Source organism: Fundulus heteroclitus, chromosome 3 (genome assembly GCF_011125445.2).
Source record: "Fundulus heteroclitus isolate FHET01 chromosome 3, MU-UCD_Fhet_4.1, whole genome shotgun sequence".
Taxonomy (NCBI): Eukaryota; Metazoa; Chordata; class Actinopteri; order Cyprinodontiformes; family Fundulidae; genus Fundulus; species Fundulus heteroclitus.
The window spans coordinates 7529887-7552043 of NC_046363.1; the positions used below are offsets into that span (position 1 = coordinate 7529887).

The 22157-nt window shown below is 42.9% G+C and overlaps 1 protein-coding gene across 1 annotated transcript in view; it reads right to left on the bottom strand.

Moving 5' to 3' along the window:
* Positions 1-19849, bottom strand: part of zfpm2a (zinc finger protein, FOG family member 2a) — a 158346-nt gene extending 138497 nt beyond the window's left edge. The window contains 1 exon segment of the mRNA XM_012872986.3: positions 19434-19849. Within this exon segment, the coding sequence (XP_012728440.2) occupies positions 19434-19473 (40 nt within the window). The 5' untranslated portion in view covers positions 19474-19849.
* Positions 19850-22157: the final 2308 nt, after the last annotated feature.

The window sequence follows — 22157 nt, forward strand, 5'->3', positions numbered from 1 at the left end:
TGGAAATTGGAAAATTTGGACCATAATCAGCGCTTCTGTGTTTTAGAATTAGATGAAAGAACCTCTACTGAACCTTCAGCACACCCTGTGTATATATATTTAAATAAAAACATGCTTCAAATATGAATTTTCATTTCCTCCACCGTACAAATGCCTTCTCTGAATCGGTCAGCCTTCAAGTCCTTTCACGCTTCGCTAAAAACCTCCACTGTTTTGCGCAAACAATAGAGGAAGCGCTAGAAACGCAGGTCGGTGAGCGGCACACCAGCACAAACTTGAGATCTAACGGAAGAGAAAACTTAACCTTGTTAGGTTCTGTCTGAGTCTCCACAATGGCCCCGGTAATGCTCTCTGGCAGCCTGCGTTGGACTATCAGTGCTCAGGGGTCATGGGCCTGGCCAGAGAAGATAAAAGAAACCCTGATGAAGTGAAGCATGTGAGGGGCAAAAAGAGGGATGCTCTCCACTGATGGAAGTCACTCTGAAAGGTGAGACTGTAGCGGCGCCGTACCGACCCGAGTGACCTGGCTCACTGCTGGAGCTCCAGCACTTTGCAACAATCCCGTCTGAGGAGAGGGAGTGCAGCTTATACTCCTGCAATACCATGTGGATTCTTTATCAATATATTACATTGTTCATATGTTTTTCTTCTCCAAAATATGAGAGAGATTAAATGACATGCACCAAATGAGAGCCTCCTTTGGCCTTAAGAACTTAAATAAATATTGTTAGCAGCAGAATTTGTTTCTCCTGTGTGGAAATATTGTCCCTCTGCGGCATCGCTTTCTGTCTAATAGGAGCCTTATCGAATTAAATATTTTCAATGCATAAGAATACTATGCCGGGAACAGGGTAGATAGTCCGCCATACTGTATTGCTGAGGCTTCAGAGCTGATTGTGTGATTAAAAGAATAAATAAATGGATGCATTTTACCATAGCATCAGCAGAATAGACGGGAGAAAATAATGCACATCAAGGCGCCCATCTTCTTGTTTGAGCTTATTTGACTGGCTGAATACCTTCATGACAAAAGTGCATCTCTAATCAATCTGTTCAGAGAATTCGATATTTGCATCTGTCAGCGTCAGTTTCCAGCAAGATCTATACCTGGTCTCGAGTTTTTTTTTTATTATTGGCGGAGTCTATGGTTCCATGGGATGCCAGTAACGGGGGCTGGATATATAAACGCACACAGCTCTTTTCAGATTTTCACTCCTAAAAAAAAACCCTGAAACATTAGCCACGTTAGAATAATGCACCACTTTGTGATGCTCTGTTGAAATCACGTTACATGAAACGAAAGTGAAATATGCCAAAGTTTTTGGTTGCCATGTTCTAAGACTCCATATCTGTCCTGTCCTCACTCACGATGCATTCAAATATTCCAACTACCCCCGATAAAGTTGGAAGCTGACAACAATAAGGACAGTATTCCATAATCCTCACCGCCTGATTGAGCCGATGACACCAATCGTTATTTACTACTTTCACGTCGCAGCCATGCGCTGCGTCGCTATCATTGCGCTGGTCAATATACATCACTGTGCCCTCCTCCTCCACAGGATTACGCCTCTTATCTGAAATGATATTGAATAAAGCATACCTGCTGAAAAAAAAAAAAACAGAGTGGAGTGTTGTTGCTTGGCTTATGCTTTGAAAAAAATATATATAACTCTTTATTGGAATTAAGATGTAAGTCAAGATTAGCTGTGGAAACTGCAGTTAGATTTCTGTTCCAGTGCCATGTCCTACACTTTATTCTCTGCTGCCTGGGGACCAGACCACAGTGGGCTGTTACCTACGAGCCACAGGGGTGTAATAGAATGCCTTTATGAAATATATAGCAACACCCCGATGCCTTCTACAGCTCATAGCATGAGGCTAGGGCATTCAGTGAGACTGTGCGTGTGCCTTTGCAAGGCAAGGGAACAGAAATTAGGTCCTGTGGGTTGACTTATGAAGGCTTCCTGAAACGTCCTGCAAAATGAGAAATCTGTTAAGTAGCAGGAATATCCTCTGATTTTCCACAACCTCATAAACGTACAAGCATTAATGGTCGACATCCATTTAAGCAGCATAATTAGTGGCCACAACCTCCCCAATGCTAAGACATCCATTTAAGGGTTCCAGAGACTTCCAGCGGTGACAGGGTCTGGCACAGCGAGAAAGAGAACTCTGGGGTTGCACTGAATCGCAAATAACATTTTCCTTATATGAGTTGGCCTTAAAACCCAAATATTTAAAGCGCTATCTGCTCCCTATACATTTCCACTCCACCCCATTCAGCCATTTGTGTAGTATGCTGGGGGCAGGATATATACACACACACACATATATATATATATATATATAAATATACATATATATATATATATATATATATATATATATATATATATATATATATATATATATATATATATATATATATATATATATATATATATAAATACACAGCACCTAGACTGACTACATTTTTTTTAGCATTCATAGAGACTTCAAGTACACAGCAGAGTGTATTTAAGGGGAAAAAACTACCCAAACCAACCAGGCCCTATTAAACAGGACATATCATGCTTCTCAGTACTTCCTTCTTATACTGAAGTCACTCAGTTTTGATTTTTTATAAAGTGAAACTGTAATGCTTTGGTCTGATTCCTCATTAATTTACCCTCATGTTCCTCTTTTTACCCTTTTTTTTACCTCTGTTGGGCTGTTTTAGGTCATTTCACAGAATCTCAATAGGTTTTAAATCCATACTTTGACAAGGTAACTCCAAAACCTTCCCTTTTTAGAGCCATTCAAAGGCGGAGTTGCTGTGTGCTTTGGGTCATTGTGCTAATGCATGAGATGACTTTGCTCGAATTTAAGATCACAACCTGAAAGACCAGACATTCTCCTTTATGATCTCCTGCTTGAAAGCAGAATTCATGGTTCCAACGCAGTCTGAAACCATCACACTGCCACCGCCATGATTGACTGTCGGTGTGATCTTCTTTTTCTGAAATGCTGCATTAGTTTGGATCTGAGTGGACGCACACCTTCTAAAAAGTTGCACTTCTGTCTCATCAGTTTACAGAATCCTTTCCTAAAGGTATTGGGAAACAAAAGACCTATGTGTTCTTTTTGCTTAGAAGTGTTTTTGGTTTTTGAACTGTCCTACAAATGCTGTTTTTCAATTTTTTCCTTCTTTTTTAATTATAAACACTGACCTTCACTAAGGCCTCTGCGGTCTGCAATTCTTTAAATGTCGTTCTGGGTTCATTGATGAACTCCTGGATGAATCTTTGTTGTGTTCTCGGAGTAGTTTTGGTTCCTGAGACGCTTCATCACTGTTTTCTTTTTTTCTCTATGTGTGGATAATGGCTGCCATTATTGTTCACAGGGGTCCTAATACCTTAAAAATGGCTTTATAACTCTTACTAGACATTAATGACTATGTTTCTAAGCTTTTCTTAAAATTTTTTGGATCGTGGCAAGACATGTTTCGTTTTCAGACCTTTTAGCCTACGTCAGGTTGTCAAGACAGTTCCTCTTTGAGAGATTGTATTATTCTTCAGGTCAGCCAGTAATTAGGCCAAGGCATGATGTGTGAAATTGCAGGTAAAAAAAAACCCCATCTAGTTAAAGCAAAAAAATAATAATAAATCAACTATGTAAGGTAGGCAAACATCTCTTCAAGGCAGTGTGCATTACTTTTGTTATTTATACATTCTCTTTTCTCTTTTAGTTTTGCGCCTTTCCCCCTACATCATCTCCCATCCCACACACCCCAACCATCACATCTGAGCCCCAGCGCTGAGACGTTTCCCTTTGAATTTGGTGCAGCCTTTGGTGAGTGTGGTTAGTGCACTTGGGCTGAGGATCTGATGAGAAGTGTGGGGTCTGTCACATACAAATGCTCTAAGTACATTCTAATTAGTTGATGTATGCAGGACCTCATCCACATTGGAGGGGTATCAAAAAGCAATCAACGCCCCATCCCTGATGAGCTCAGAGGGACACACACAGATCCACATTGTCTATGGAAAGAGGATGCGTGGCTGGACCTCAAGCTCGGCTTTCCAAACCACCATAATGCCGCGCAATCACCAGACATTATGCACAGATCTGAACCCCCCCCCCCCCCCCAAAGCCCCGGGATAGCAGGAAAAGAAAGAAGGGGGAATGTTGACTTCATGATTCAAAAGCCTGATTACCACGGACGCGCTTTTTGAAAAGCTGTTGTGGAGAGCCAGAAGTGGGAGAATTGGCCCATGAGTGCTGCAAAATATGGTTATAAATGCGAAGGGGAAAGATGTTTTGAAAAACTGTCATGATTAAGAGCAATAGAGGGGAGATAGTGGAGGAATCGGCCGAGTTAAGATGACAACTAGTTGCCATGGAAAATTAGGGCGGAGGGGGGGGGGGAAGTAAGTCAGTAGTGGGTGCAAATGAAGAGTTTCTAAAAGTGATTCTTCTCAGCGGAGGGAAATCGAATGGAAATAGAGAATCAGCCATAGCACAACTCCACGCTATCAGCATGAAATGGTGGAGAAAAAAAACCTCGGAATATCCTAAACATATGATCTAGAATTTTGTCCCCCCATTCATAATCTAATTTGACCAGAGGCCATGAAGCCGATTCGTTTCAGGAAAGAGCATAGGTGTTTCAGCTGCAGGCTCCAGCGGAGACAGGCATGTGTGTCGCACAAAGACCGTCGGTTAGCTTCGTACCAAAAGGGAGTCTGTATCACCATCTTATCTTCAAAGGACTGGGCAGGGGCTCAGGGGAGCTGTGCCACCGCCTCGCCTCCGCACAGACACACACAGAGAGGGGGATTTGGACCTGCAAGCAGGAACCAGAGATCTCTCGGCCGGCACCCAGGCCTGGACCCTCCTCCAACTCGCCCGCGGAGAACAGGCAGGGTTCCTGCACACGCGGCACGACATCAGTGAGCTGATCCCTCCCCACCACCACCACCACCACGACCCTCCTCCTCCTCCTCCGTCTCATCATCTCTCTCCTTCTTCCTCCTATCCTCCTCCTCCTCCTCCCCAAAGCCCCTCTGCCGACTGCCTGCCCATTTGCTTGCTGGCCTCAGCTTGACGGAGGGGATGGGATCTGAACTCAACTTAGACACAGAGTTTCCACATTTCACAGATGGCTGGGAGAGGCTTTGCATGAGGTGAGGAGACAGAGAGATGGAAAGGAGAGGGAACGAGAGAGAGAGAGAGAGAGAGAGAGAAAGGCGGCCTGATCGCCGGCGCCGAAGCAGGGCCGATTTCACACCGCGGTCGAGAGCGCTAAAGCAGGCTGCCGTTAATCCACTCACTGAAGGGAAAGGCCTGGAGCCATTGCGCCGCCCGGCCGCCATCTCTCCTCCACAAAGCCATAAATGGTGCATTATACAACAGGGCTTCAGAGACACTGCTGATAGGCTGATAGGTGACAGACAAAGACCAAAGCGTCCACAGGAGCGAAGCCACATGCAAGGACTGAGGGCCTTAGAGCGGGAGCAGAACGGCACGCGTTTATGCGGCCAAGATCCGCCAAACGCTGTACCTGCTGAGGTGAGGCCGGTTTAAAGAGGGGCTATATCTGTCCCTCAGATGGGGGTTAGTTCAGCCTCTAGATTAACGCCTCCAGTCACAGACGGACACGCGCTACAACTCCTCCTTCCTCTGCTCGCCAACAAAACAGCTCCGCTTTCCCTCCTCCCCCCCGTTGCCAGTTCATATCTGCAGAGTTACCGAAAGTCTCCAAGATGAGTCTTTGAACTTAGGCAAAGGCAATCACTGGGAATGAAAGGAGACAGAAAATATATAAACATGGGGGAATTTAAATAAATTGCCACAAAGAAAAATCACGTCGAGGGCAGCGAGTTACGTAACGATAAGGCCCGCCACCAGCCTAAGCCACAAAATGAGATGTTTTACATGAAACGAACAGCGGTCTAGATTAGGGAGCCGTCCTGTTTAGACATGAAGCCAATTGGGTTGATATCACATGTGGAGGAAATGTGAAAGATAAGTGGGAACTATGAGAATTGTTATAATCCAGCTGTAACAAAAAGCTGGAGCACATTGGCTTTTTTTCCCCCTAGAAGTGCCGCGCGATAAACATCTTTGATGAAAGAAGTTCATTACTTGTGCTCTGTGTAATGTAACATGCCGTATTATGAGGGCATGCCAACCTACAGTGAAGCGGACTATAATGAAGTCCCGGGCATTTAATGGACATCATTAGGTGAAAACATATAAGAGATAATTATGGTAATTACAAATCCCTTTTATTCGCCCAGAGTCTTTGACAAGGAGGTTGTCATATCAACCACTTCAAACAAACAAAGAGTTGTTGTCTCTTCCCCTAAATGATGTCCGGTTCCATTCGGATGGGAATTGTCTCCGGATTATCCTTTTTTTTTATTGTTTGGTTGGAGGCTCTGAATGGAGGCTACGTTTCTTTTAGTGAAAACTTGATTAAAACAAGCGATGCACAATAGTTGAAATTGACTTGCATTTGCATTTCCACTTCATTACAAGTGAGACCTTGATCTTTGAAGCAGCTCCCAGACAAAGCTAATGGACATGTCTGTTAGGGACGGACCCTCAAAGGAAAGCCTATTTAACATCAGACATCACTCAGGATGCCGTGTTGTTCATGCCATATATTCGTAGCAAGCCTAATTTCGTGAAATCTCGCGATATCAAAACAGCTTGACTTCTCTCATTAAAGGTAGGCCTGTCTGTTGAAGCGCTATCCAGTTGCTGTCAGCATGTGAATGTGTCTGTCGTAACCTCTTATTATGAGCCTGAGACTTAAAAAGTGTTGCAATTGTGTGGAAGACTTTTATTTTGAAGTGAACAAGTAAGCTGTTTTTAAGTATCTCTGCTCTGTGGAAAGATTTCACTTACAAAAACGAATTGAAGGCCTTGACCACCTTTACATCGTTGATGTGGAAGCATCCTGAGTTCTTGGTAGAAGAGATCTAACCTGGCCAGCTAGACTGAGAATGTGTAGCACTGTCTGTTCTGTACACTATCAATCTGGGACTGCTCCAGGAAGGAGCGGAACTCTCCATGCTGATTGGGTGAAGCGACACCAAGTGCCCGCCTACCAAAGGCAGGTTTTAGTAAATCACGGTATCAAATTAAAACGAATGCAGCACCGTCATGCGAAACCACAACAAGGTAAGCTAGTCAAGGCAATTACTGACTTTCATGCGCTGCCATGTTTACTTTGGTTCAGCTGTGGGCTCTTGCTTTTGTCACAGCTGGTATGCACCGCCTTAAACCACAATACTGCAACGTGATTGGCCCGAACCGTTTGTGGTTCGGACACAAACGGTTGAAGCCAGGGCATTACAAGATGAATTCTAGTGTGTTTGTGAATGCGGAAATACCATGTAAATTAATCTTGCAGGCAAAGTTAGGAGATCTGGACAAACAGCAGTGTGAGAATACAGTGAATGGCTAAAAAAAACTTCTGTCCTTACTACTGGTGTGGCTGCTGCTAAAAAGCTAAAATTTCTTTTGGCATGGACTGTCTACCGGTGACCAAAATTTAGAGGTTTTGAAGAATTACAGCTTCAAATCTGCTAAAATCGTCCATAATACCGCTAACATAATTTATAGCCATTTTACTGAGACACCAGAGTCTGTATGGCTGGAGCGTAGCAGAGGAACAAAGCACCACTCCACTCACACCTGTTGCTGCACGCGATGAGTAAAATGGCTGAAAGAAAATTTTCTGGCTTAAAAAAAAATGTAAAAAAATATCTGTTGTTTATAAAAGAATGTGAAAACATAAACAGTCATGGTGGAAACTCTCAGTACGGTAGCATGTTGAAACACATTTGGCACGCCCCAAGAGGAATTGTCTATTACACAGCCGCTTCCAAAATGGCTTACGGAGCAGGTAACCTGACTAACTAACCAACTAATGTCAGCTGGCTATGCCTGCTTTACTCAAACAAAAAATTAAAACTACAGTAGACACATTTAAAATTTAGCAGGTGTTTATATTACATTTTTGATTAAGTTAACAATCAAAATGGCAAATCAATGAGAAAGATAACATTATTATTTCTTTGTCAAATCATATGTGAGATTATTGTTTTCCCAGCAGAAGCAAGTGCAGCATTTGTGCTCTGAATAAAAGCAAATACAAGATTGTATGCCCTTTTTTGTTGTAGTTTTTGTTCAAATACAATAAAACTAATGTTTTTTTCCCCCTTAAGGCTGTCATACTGTGCAAATCTCAGTCCAGGGTGGGTTGTAACGAATCATCTTTAAGTCCAAATCTTAAATATTGTAGCTCATTAAATGTAACAAGGGTAATGACAGGTCTTTGACATTCATTAAACCTTTAGTCTATTTGTGAAAACACAAAAAAAAACATCATTTTGTGCACCATCTTGTCTTGTGAGCCAGATCCATTGTTACACCCCTTGTAGCAAGGCCTTGTGTTACCAAATCTAAACACTGGTTAAAGGAACAAAATGGCAACCAGTGGAAATATTACAGCTTGTTCTGCCCAAGGAGAGAGAAAATGAGCGTCTTGCAGGAGTTTACTTTGGTTTAATTTAACCCTGGCAACACAGTTATTTAGCCGAAGAGGGTCAACTCGGGAGCAGGCCCTGTAGCACCAGTAACAGCTGAAATCTAACATGGAACATCTTTCTAAAGACACCACGAGTGAGCCGCAGAAGACTTGGGTGTTTATTTACAATACGCCTCCAATCACTCTCTGTCACAGTTCCACTTTCGTCTTCTTTTTGCCCAAACCACACTCGCTGGAGATTCCATTTTTACCCCTCTTTGCTACACAAACTCATAATATGGCAGCGTCTTATCAGATCCCGCTTACAATAACAGATTCCCTTTGAGTCGAAGCTGTTGTTTAACTTACTCGGTCCCGGGGGGAAAACACAGTTCAAACAAGTCGGCAGACATGTGCCAGTCCGCCGCAACTGATGATGTCAACGGGTCCCGGCAAGCGCCCTGTTCTTCCAGCACTTTCAATCATTGCCTCGTGAGATTACGGCTATAGGATATTACAGTACAAACTATGACCATGTGTCCTGCCGCCACAAAGCTTAGCAACATATTAGAGTTTGTCAGAGCAAGCTATTGCGAGGGGGAGATAGATACAGAGAGGAGGAGGGAAGCCATTGACCTTTGTGTCCTTCATATTTGCCTAGCTTCCCCTCAACCCCAATCTTAAGAGCAAAATCATCTGATCCCAAACTAGCTGTCAACCGGCTTGTGATGGTGGCAAAGCCAGCCGACATCAATCAATCAGATTTTCTCCTCGTCTATCACAGGAGCCCCCCCCCCCTCCTCCTCTTTTGCCAAGGCTTATCATCTGACCCAGTTGTTATCCTGTTTCTGAAGCTTAAAAAAAACTTGATTATGGTCAATCGTATAGCTCAAAGATTCACAGACACATCCTAAGACTTAACCACAGAGAGAAAAAAAATTATATATGTTTTCTGTATTTGAGCAAAGCAATGAACAGCAGATGTAATGAGTCTTTTTTTTTTTTTTTTTTTAAATGAGCCTCTTAATTCTACACTCATGCTGGAAAATAAGGAGTTTTGAGGCGGTTATCTTTGCTTTTCAGGGATGCACGATTGCATGAACCTCAGATAAAAATCCAATCTGATATCATAAGACAAAAAGGCATTTTAGTTGGCTACAGCACTTGCTCAGTGTCAACAGTTTTTAGTAATTACCAGATAAGCATTCTCTGAAATACAAACACACACAGAGAGACGCGCGTGCACCGCGCACACGACACAAAGGAAATGGGCTGAATGTGAAATAATAGCAGCTGCATTTCTCTCCCGGTGTTTACTGTGTCACTTCACAAAGCTCGCTTTAAGACAATCAAAAGAAGGAGACGTGCTCTCCGCAACACGTCCGCCGCTTTTGTCGCCGCCCGGCGGTGCGCTCACTCGATCTAAACCGATTTGTACAATTTGCAATAAATATAATCAATCATCGTCAACCCGTTTCCACTTGAGTATCACCTGGGTTTGTATGTTTTCGCGTCGCCCGCGCCCGCTCGCTAATCACACGCAGGCAGATACGGGCCTCTGATCGCATCGCGGGGGTAAGCTGTGCTGTCAACAGCTTTACCAGCTTTGCACTGGTGCAAATCTAAACGCAGCCTCTTTAAAGCATTAACGCGTTTTTTTTTTTTTGGAGTTTGCTTTTACAATTTCCAACGCGTTTGACATAAATTGTTTATCTGTGTACAAAGCTCTGTCATTAGGGATTTTCCGGCGAACCTTTAAGATGGCGTGCGTTTTTGTGGCGTTTGTCTGGCGGAAAACGCTGATGAACAAATTGAAGTGAAAGGCTTGTTACTTAATCCTCGGCTGCCAACTATCCCTGAACCGCAACGCCGGGTGCGTTTTTCAAACCTCGCCGCAAACTTCTGCGTCTCAACCGCGCGCCCCCACAAATACATCCTCGGTAATTCCTGCCAAGCCAGAGATTTAGACTGAACAGCTATTAGGCCATCACTCTCTGGAAGTGCCAGCCGTGATCCAGCTCCAAAAAGCGCCGTCCTCTGAATCTTCTCTTCCATTATTCCAACCCTGACCTTTTTTTTTTTTAGAATCACCATGGCAGTCACCTTTCTTGAAAGACTATTTACACAAAAGCCAAGTCGAACCCAACATCGGACGGTATTTACATCGTACAGTGCTAGGAATGCAATGCGACAATGCCTGCTGCAAGCTGTGAGTCATCTTTCTGAGCATCGCCCCTCTCGTTCCTCTCATCCAAGATTCAGTCAAAACCCTAATATCAGCTTTGACAGATTCCATGAAAATGTTTTGATCATCTGTAGCTAATTCGATTGATAGAAACAAAAAAGGGGTCTGAATAGAGACACACGAGTTATTTATAAGCCCGTGGAGGGAAACTGACACATTTCCACCCCTGGACTTTATTTTGCAAACATGAAGGCGAGCTTCCTTTCGCTCGCGCAGATCTGTTTCTCTTCTGGGCTGCGAGGATGTCAAAGCATCGCGCGGATGCGGTGAACTCAATATCCATATCCATGATACATCAGAACCTCTGTCTGGCACAAAAAAAAAAAAAAAAATAACCGCAATACCTCAGGAGCCACCTCAGAAATCCCCGTAATTGAGCAATATCTTCATTCCTGATCCACGCGCATCACCAAGGTGAAAAGGGACCGTGCAAGTTAAATGAAAGAAGAATTCATGATGTGTGGCGACCTCTCTCACTCACCCTGGCTATTTCCCCTCTTGGCAGAGGCCAAATAGAGAATGTTAAATGAGGCAATTGTGTCCCGGAGGCAAAAAAAGACGAGGAAAAAAAAATAAAAAAAAGGGGAAAACAGGCAGTACCCGTGCTCTCTGCTCCAACCCAGAGGAGCAATCGGCAGTACGGTGAGGTATAACCCAGCACCCAGGCCTGCCACTACACCTGCATAGTTCACACCAGGCCTAACTTCCCATGAGAACCAGCCACTTTGCTCTGCAATATATAGGGCCTGGCTCCAGGAAATTTATAATCAACTCTGTGTGTCCTGCACAAAAAAAGGAGGTCAGTTTAAGAATATTTTTGCCTTTCTGGTATGGAAAAACGCAGTTACAGGCACAACCTGCAACAACTGGAGGGAAAATAGCGAAAGATGCTTACTCTTATATTGTACCCCAGAGCAGCATTGTGGTATGTGTTTTTTTCTTTTCTTTTTAATTTGAAAGATTTTTAATGCTTTTAAAAACCAGAAAACAATTCAGTGCTAATTCTCAAAAGCACATACTGTTCAGTGGTACATAGAGGGAAATATGTGTTGCTCATTAATCCATGTTTTGCACTACTTTCCTCCAGGTCTTATATGCTATTTATTGTTATGTTCCACCTTGGACTCTGACCCCCTGAATTTATTTTTTTTATTTTTTGGAAAATGACGTTATATATGAAAGCTTCATATATAAATATTTATGTCGTATTTACGGTATTCTCATATTTAAGAAACCATTAAAACTGGTAAAAGCTCATATTGCACAAATCAGTCATTCCAATAAATCCTTTCAGCTCAATTAGAACGCTTCTAAGTGCGATGCCATAGTCTCCGTGCACATGCAGAGGTCTGTAGAAATGCCAGGATGTGCAGAGCGCTGTGTTAACATTCTGAGCTTGTGGCGGCAGGAAACTGATCCCTGCAGTCCCACACTGTCAGCTATACAGACATACTCTGTGGTGACACATCTGATAATCAAAGCTTTGTCTGGGTCTTAAAAGGACGTACTTGAACAACAGCAAGACCAGCGGCCCTCTTTGCTGTAATGGCCTTTAGCCATCAATATTTAAATCTCACATCTCGGCTCCGATTAGAATGCTGCTTTTTTTGGGGGGCGGGGGGGGGGGGGGGGGGGGGGCGTCCCCTTTCTCTGCCAAAACAACAAGGTGGGGTTTAGAGAAAAAGCTTAAATCAATGATCTTTGAGTCTAAACTAGATTTCTGAGCAGTTTGCCACTCTCAACAGCAAGATAAGATAAACTCTCTTTGACCTGAGAGATGAAGTTGCCATGACGATCAGGGAGTCCACTTTCTCTATTGATATTTTGCTGATGTAACAACAAATGGAACTAGATCCTGCCCCTGATAATGCTGATTAATTAATACCAATATTGATCCGAACGAGGAAGAGACAAGGCTATTAACTTAAAGCGGGCTGAAAGTCAATTGTTTCCCGGGGCTCAGTGGGCATCGCTGATGTAAAATCCCAACAAACTGGGAGGAATACCATTAAGGAACGAATTGTGAAAAATTAAAAAGCAGATATACAACTTTGGCGGGTGAGGGTGTGCAGGCATGGGATTTGATTGTTTTGAAAATATTGAGTGAAAAGACTAGGTTGTAGCTACTAACAGATATTTAGAAACAAAATTCTGCAATATGATCTTATTAGTTTTATTTTTCCTAAATAAAAAAAAAGATAGTTATAGTTTTATAAACAGAAATAACTGGAGGGTTTTCACTGTACTTTTTGCAACTGGAAATATTTCCACAACATAGTAGCTTTCATTGGGCAGCTGATTAACAGTGTGCAGCAACCAGGAAGTGTAGGGTAGGGTGGGTGAGGCTGGGTGGGGTGGGGTGTGTGTGTGTGTGGGGGGGGGGGTGCATGGCTATACATTCTCTGGGATTTCATTAAAATAACATTAAACCATGGGGACAATATGACCTAAACTTCCTGTGGTTTTTAAGAACTTTGGCATAGCTTCATATAGCTAACCCACCTAGTCCTAGCTGCAGTACAGGCTTTTAGTTATGCCTAAAATTCCTAAAATCAACATTTGATCCAGAGTGATGACCAGATCCAGCACCCCGAATAAAAATAAAAACACAATGGCAGCAGTCTGAACCAGCGGTTATTGGAATAATAGCGGTGGAATTCAGGAAAGAGGAAGATAAAGAGGAAGCCGGCAGAGGAAGTGACCTCCACCTTTGCAGCAACCCTGCCCACATCTCCCACCGCTGCCCTGACAGCGCAGACTCCAGCGACAGCGAGGGCAACGTTAGGCTCTGACGGTGTATCGGCCTCGGCTCGGCGAAGGCAACGCTGCCTTGAGCAGAAAGGAAGCAGCAGCTGCCATCCAATCCTCCCCCCCCTATAGCGTTAGAGCCTTTAATATGAGGACCAATCACAGCAAGGGAAACACAAAAGACTTTATACAAGAAACAGTTCTGGTTTAGACACAAAATAAAGGGACAACAACAATGAAAGGAGATGACATTCATCTGCATTGTTGTTTTGTGTCAAAAGTGAGGAGGCAATTGGGGATCCTTCAGCTAAGACGAGGCAACGGCACAAGCTGTTATTGGCAGGGAACAGATGTTTGAGGGAAAGTTGGCATTCAACAACCATTCTTCTCCTGACAGAAATCAACGGGAGAAACACGAGAGAGACGCGGCGTGATTGTCACCCGAATGAAAGGAGGACCCTTAAATATACAGGGAAGCTGGCATGCAAACATTCTTTTTTGATTTCTACACCCCCAAAACATCTGACTGCTTGAGCTGCCAGCGTTCGGGCGGGCCAAGGGTGGCATTCGGCGTGTACGGCTCGCGCAGCTTTCCCCGCGTAGCACGGCGCGCGGAAGCAAAGCCGAGCTAAGTTGGAGGCAACGCGAACGAGAAGTCAAAGCGAGAAAAAAAACACACACACACACACACACACGCATAAAGCACATCAAGCTAACAGCTCCGACGGCTCTGCTAAATCACATCACCGCATGCTGGTTGTGCACGCACCGATGTATACTCAAGCAAGCACAAACACACACACACACACATTCAGATACAGGATGTTGGCAGTCAATTCTGTAAACACTCCCCTTATCCCTTACTAGTGTAATCTGCCTCTGATAAATGCCCCTCCAAGATAGAAATGTCACCTGATATGATAAACAGTATGCTGACGTTACATAAAGTGGCCGTATGCTAAGGAGTTGGAGAGATTAACTGTGGAGCGGAGATGGAAAAAATGGTTGCTGTGATAAAAAGCAGACATTAAGCTGGAGCGGAGCGCCCCGTTCTGCTGTGGTTCAGGTTCACAGTGACTGAATGGGGGGGGGGGGGGGGGGGGTACTTTGTTGTGTTTTTTTTTTTTTTCACGGTTACGTACACGAAACGTTAAAAGCTAGCTAAAAGGTCACCACATCCAAAGAAGGTTAGCAGTTGGTGAAAAGCAAAAAAAATACAAAATAAAAATTAAACTGAATGTTTTCCTCCTTGGAGCTTTACTCAATGTGACAGCAGCCAGATATTTGTTAACGTATTTATTTAATTCAGCAAAATTCCTTACTTTGCCAGACTGAAATTTCAAGATTTTCCCAGTTAACTTATCTGTATGTTTGACAAGTTATTAAATCACACCGTGCTGATGCTGGTTTCTGCTCTGCAAGATCAGCTCTTCAATATCGATACATCTTACATGTCTCAAATCTCTGTAGTAATTATGACCTCACATTAAATACAGAATCTATAAAGCTCAGTTAGTGATATGTGACACTTTTGTTTGGTTTGCAAAAATTGTAAAAGAAAATAGCAGTTTCCTTTGGGCATGATCTGATCTCTGGTATCAAGGAATACCAAGAGTTTAATAACCTGTGGTTCCTAAAGCACTAAAATCTTCCATTCCTATCTTTTTAATCCCTTTGTACGAGATGAGCAAAAGCCGTAGTGACTACACTTTTCTCCAGCTGAGTTGTGCGGAACAACATGGCCCCTCCCCGACTTGTAGCTGCACACTTCTAGTCAGCTGGCTGCAATATTTCTCCCTTGTTTGAAAGACAGACAAATTCACAAAAAGAATAGAAAACATACTGGAGGTGCAACAGAACATAAAGCCGCGGTGTGCAAACTGACAGAAGGCCGCCCATCATTTACTAAGGTAAGTGTTTTAAAGCTGCGGGTTCTGACAGCTGTCTGTAAAGCAGCTGACTGCAGACGCTATCTGAGCAGATAGCCCGACTGGCTAAACAGCAAATTTCTCTCTTCTTCAAATTACTCAAATTGAAGAAGATTTTAGAAAGGGACCAAATTGTATCTGCATCTAGGTAGAATCTTCTTTAATTTGATAAAATTTTATTCAGATAAATTTCCTGTGTAACCAATCGATATCAGCTTGTTGTGTTGCTCTATAAAAAAAATTATAATATTCAATGAAATAAGCAGCTGAAAACGACTACTAAGTTTAACAGTGATTTATTCAATGTCTTCCTTTATCTATGAAAAAAAAATAAAAAAAAAATGATCGGTAACATCATTACCAATGTAAAAAAATAAATAATTGAAATGATTTTAGCAGCGTACCTTTTTGCTTGTGCTATGAAAGCATGACGTTTTTAATTACCATGAGGGCCTCATATCAGCCCTGGCTTACGGCACACAGCGGCGCTACAAAAGGCGAGATTAGGCATTTTAACAATATGACATAGCAGTAAGCTGTGGGCACCTGTGCACTGGCCACTCGGGCGCCGTATAAACTTACAGTATTCGCCACAGTGTGGTGCTTCATTTTCCACAGTGCCGGGTAAAAGAGCCGGAGGACGCAACATGAATTCTCAGATGGTCCATAAAGTGAAGACAACAGTAAAAGGGGAAGAGCACTAAGTCAGTTTAATAAGCACATTTGACATCAGATGTCGGCGCGTGGCCTCCGAGGGGGGGTGTTTCAATATGTTGCCATAAACACTGGCGGAGGCACGGTCCCCCTACATCATCCAGATGCCCACCTCCCCTTTTTCAATGTGAAACTTTGGGGGGCAATTTTACAGAAAAATTACTCCGGGGCTCCTGGTTTCAATTCAGCCTGCTCGTATCTCCCCTTCCTATTAAGCATCAGAATGTTCCCCCCTCTCACAGTGAGTGGAGGTATGGACTCCACCAAAAGCTGAGGCGAAGGCGGGTGGGTGGGGGTGAGGGGGTGGTGGGGGTGGGGGGCTAAGGGGAGGAGCGAGGGGGGTAAAGAGGGGATAGAGGGAGATTGGTGGAATTCGCCCATCATATTACATCAGCTAATCGCACTCTGCCGAGCATCAGCGATATTTTCATCATTCCTGTCAATTTCTCCTGAATCCTAACTCCCCCCCCCCCCCCCCCCTACCTCTGTCCAAGCCCCCGCCCCCCGCGTTTGAAATGACTAACAATCTGGGCAATTTATTGGCATATTGGCACAGGGTGATAAGGCTAAAAACAACAGCAGCCAGCAGCTGGCCCGGGGAGATGAGCTGATAACATTGATATGTGCTCCCACACAAAACACCTCCACCGCTATCTCCTCTTTCTATCAAACTCTTATTACAATAAAAGTGAATGTTTTTTTTCTCTCCCCTTTCTTTCCTTGAAAAACAACAGAGGGAGGGCACCCAGAGAGGGGGGGGGGCGGGGGAATATACATTTAGAAGTAAATATATATAAAAATCAGATGAAACATTTCAGAGAGAGAAAAAAAAAAACAAGGAGGAAAATACATAATTTATCACTGTATTATCGGGATATCCAGGCAGTCTAATCAAGGAGCACTGAGTGACTATTTTTTGCCTTATCATCCAAAGTGGTGGAAACGGAGAAGGAATTATCAGCCAGCTGCAGATTGCTGGGCTGGAATTTTAATGGTAATAATCGGGTCTCTGATGGTATATCTTCTCTGCTTATCTTTCCCATTATCTGGCCTTATCTCTTCAGTCATCGGAGCAAATTAATGGTGCTCTTTCAGCATCGCCTTTTTATCGCCGCTCCGAGAGCACCCAAGGGGAAAGAATAAGCAAAATATTAAAATACTGCATAAATCACAATTTTAGATAACGGTCCAATGTATGCAGGAGGGTGGGAGAAATAGAGTGGGTGGGGGGTGAGGGGGAGGACTGCGCCCAACAACCTTTTTGTCCTTTAGAATGACTGTCTGTGCTGACTTTCTGCGTGTTGCCTCCTCTGCCTTTCTTTTTCTTTTTTCTTCTTCTTCTCTTTTTTTTTTCCGGGGGGTTCCCGGGGCGGGAACGAGGATCCAGGCTCCTCGTGACCTTTCTGCCTCCAAGTACTGCTTGATTATCCGGCCGCACACCGGCTACACATAAACAAGATCCTGCACACGACATGCTAATTCGCAAAAAGGCCAGGTCAAAGTGACGAAAGCGGAACAACGAGCGCTAGATTTCCTTTTCGCACCGCAGCACAAGAATTTGGAGGCGACAACGGGATTGGTCTGAAGAGCGAGAGGGCCTATCACGTCACAGATTGTTTGGCTTCGTGGTGGATGCTGATAAACACATGAATTAAGAGTCCTTGCTTCTCTTGTTAGTCTTTGCACTGGATAATGGATAAAGCTAATAAGAGGGTTAGAAGAGAAAGTTAAAAAAAAAAATTTAATAAAATTTACTTATTGAATAAATAGAGTCCATAAAATGTCAAACAATGAACATAACCTATTCCTTAAGCTGTTCAAAAAAAAAAATAATAATCCAAAATATAAAACAAAAGTGTACATTCTAAATATATTGTTTATATATTTATATATATATATATATATATATATATATATATATATATATATATATATATATATATATATATATATATATATATACAAGCATCTCTATTGCATCAGCAGGCACACTCCATCATGTATGCAAACACAAACACTCACACACGTACACACACAAACAAACACACCTACATGTGCTCACCAAAACCTTTTCCTTCGTCTTTCTTTGATAAAACTTGATTCCTTCAAGAATAGACCGTCACAATGCTCGTCACATTTTTAGAAACAGCACACAATCTGCCTTTTTTCAGCCTCCTTCATACCCTGCATCCAGTTGTCACACTGAGCACACACACAGCAAACACACACACACACACACACACACTGTCTGACCACAGCTAAAACGGTGTGTTTACAACATTTAGAGATTTATGGCTGATATACAAGCGGCACAAAATCCCAATAAGTCTTTAAACTTGTTTCGAAGCTGTAATAAATAAATGAACTGATCAACTTGCTCACATGACACACTTTTTTTAATTTATGCAGGCCATGTGATGCTGGAAGTCACTTATATTTATTCATTTTCTAGAAAAAAAAAAGCAACAACAAAAAAAACTTGAATACAATTATGAAAAAGGGGATTTTATCCCCTTTTTTGAAAACAATTTTAAGAAAGCGTATAATCTGTAATAGCTGGGCCCAACATTTCTTTTTACAACACATTCACGTGGATTTAAAAAAAAAATGCCGCAAATTCCACAGCTTTTGACAGCTTCTCCAAGCGTTTACACGGCATGCTGCATGCATTCGTGTACACACACCTGCCAGATGGTGTGCATGGTAGGGGGGGGGGGGGGGGGGGGGGGGGCTGAAAACTGTAAAGGAGGATGGAAAACACAAGTGTGTGCAGCCTGTGTGTGTGTGTAAGAGTGTGTGAAGCAAACATACGCACTTTATAGCGGTGTAGGAAAACAAGAAAATTGGCTTTTCAAGTTAGTCTCGCAAGGCAGCATCGCTCTTTTAGGCCTATAATTCAGATTTACTGCTAATTAAAGCGCTTTATTGCAGGACTCAGCCAAAAGTGATGCGCTCGCTCACACTTTTGGATAAACGCGACTATAAAGTGTCAAGAAAAATATGTCAGTTTCCCTGCAACTTTGCAGAAAGTTTTATTTTTTTTCCCCCCAGCCAGGAATATGGCGTCAGATTGAGCTCCATGACCCGCCGCGTAATTAATAGCGGAGATGATCGCAGCGCGGATGGATGAGCGAAGCGCCGGGACGTATGGCAGGACGCGCCGCGGCGGCGGTGGTTAGTTGGGAGCTCCGGGATCAGCTTTTAGCTCACCGTTCCGCAAAAGTCGTAACACCGCCACAGATGCTATGTAACAAGAGCAAAAGAGGAAACTTACGTTTGATCTGCCTGGGGTTGCTCTGCTTCCTTCGGGACATGCCTGCTGCGCGGCGGCTCAGGGAATCCAGGTGTAGTACTGACAGATCGATAGGTTTTGCTTCATCCAAGCAGTCGAAATGTGGAGGGGTCGGAGGGGGTGTTTTTGTTTTGTTTTGTTGTTGTTTTTTTTGTCAGCTGGAGGGGAAAAAAAGCTGGAGAAGGCAAAAGAAGAAGGGCGCACCGGCACTTTTTTTTTTTTTTAAAAACGCACAAGTCTATCGTTCCGTCTGTCTTTTCCTTTATCTTTCTGGTCTCTCTGGCTCCGACTCTGACTTTCTCTCCTCACACACACACTCACGCATCCACAGACAGACACACACACGCTCTCTCTCTCTCTCTCTCTCGGTCTCTCTCTCTCTCTCTCTCATACACACACACCAACGCGCGTACACACCCTCCCTCCCTGCCTCTCCCTGTCGCTCCCTGCCTCGCTCTTCCCTTCCCACCCCCCCCCTCTCTCCTGCGCTTCGCCGAGATCCGCACGGACTGACTGGGGAGGTGAAAGCGTTTCGCGCTTTTGTTTGAAGATAACGTTTGTTCCTCCCCGGGCACCGTAGCCGCGGCGTCGTGAACTTCTTGTGATCCGCAATCACTCTCGTTCCCCTCTAGTTACTTAGCCATTTAGCCTGATGATTGTCCATTTGTTTTGTTTTTGTTTGTTGTTGGTGCCTTTTTTATTATTATTATTGTTTTTTTTTTTTTTTGGGGGGGGGGGGGGGGGGGTGATAATAGATAATAAAAATACACTTGTTCCAGAGTCACACTTCCTCACACTCTTTTCTCTTTCATGGAAACACCTTTCCCCCCTTGGATAGATGCTGGGTTTGAGGTGATGCTTTCCTTTTTATTTACTGTGATGCAGAAGAGAGCAGCCGCGTTATTTCGGGTCGACCCCCCCTCCACTGCAGCTCTGCTTTATTACAACACCTTCATATCAGTGACCAATCAATGTCTGCAGCGCTGAAACGCAGCGCTTTACATGCAGATTGACAACTTACTGGTGCATCTGACAGGAGATCAAAGCTGAAACTCCAAAAGCACAGGCTATCTCTCTTTTTTCAAGCATTGAACCCACATCTCCCTGAAGATGCACTTTAAATGGGTTGTTGTCAGAATACCCGTGACTCAGTGGTAAACCTGTAGCTTTGAGTTGTTACTGTACAATTTCCAATAAAACTAACATACAGAAGGGCATCTCTACTGTATGTATTAAAAAAAGAAGAAGAAAAGAAAGAAGTGCTACTGCAAAAGCAACAAAGCGATAATAACTGCGGAACAAACTAAAACACCTGATTGCTGCAATGCATGTTTCAGCTCTTTTCATGGTTTACCCAGGGTGCAGAATGCATCATCAATAACATGATGAAAACAGATTATACTGCTTAGAATACAGTAAATACTGTCTGCACTTTAAAGTGACGCGCTGTATGTTGCTTTAACGCTGAAGAGCTGTTGCAAATAAAGTGACTTTATTAGTGAGACAACAAAAAGGCTCACAGTTGGTGTTCACTGCTGCTGTTTTAAAGTGTCTGCAAGGAATTTCTAGGTGGAAGTAAGAATTACTTTCCCATTTTTTGTCTTTCAAAATTGAACTTGCGTGTTTTTTATGCAGTTAAAATGAAAAAATGAGGCAGAACCAAGAGTCTTTAAATCTTTTATGTTATGATGGCTACACCATGAAAAATTATTTTGGAGGGTAATCAATATCAGTCGCTAAGATTTTTCAAAATGAAATCAAGCATATTCCTTTATAACCGTGTGATGTACAATGACCGGTTTGATTTTAAGAGTATTAGGTGGTATATTTGGTAACAACTTTATTGTAAACATGTCGACTGCCGTTTAATTGAAGACATTGACCCGTCGGCCATCATGCGCTGGGTCCAGCAGACAACGGTAAGGCTGACGTGTTTACACGAGTTGTTGTATGAAGGAATACGCTGAGTTCAGAATTTCATCGGCCTTATGGTAGAGAAGGATTCAAGCTTGCAATCAGTTCAAACCAGGTCGGCGACAGCACTTAAACTTGTTACCGAGCAGAGCGTCTTTACCCAGGAGCAATGGATTGGAATAGATTTATCAAGTTTATTAGGGTTCCAGTAATCTTATCTCTCGACAGTAAACTAACGCTCATTCCATCTTTCTTTTAAATATGGCGGATACTCATGGTTCTGTTGCTATGGAGGGTCCAGCAGAGTAGTTTTATCCATTAAATCCATTAAAATTCCATAAAACTACTATGTGGACCCTAATGACTGGATCTGTGAAATTTTATCCTTCATAGGGAGATTTATTTGGTAGTGATCGATCTGAAGTTGTAGGTTTTAAATAAGTATTAGAATTGTATACTAGAGTATTCTGGATTGAGAAATGTTGTATTAATTATAAACTGTTATGTGGTGGTTTTGTACTTCTAATTGATTAATAAAACATGCAATATCAAATCTCACAATATAGTCAATACAGTCAAAATATAAACAGAATGCTTAGAATGTAACTCGTTTGTTAGAGTAATTCAAATAATTAACTTGGGTAAAATTGTCTTCAGTAGGAGTTAGAATTTGACTCAATAAGTTTAGCAAGTAAACGGAAAAACCTAGCTATTTAAATTCACGATTAAATGGTAAATGATTAAAATAACTTAAATAAAATGCAATCACATTGTTGCATCAGTTTAATAAGT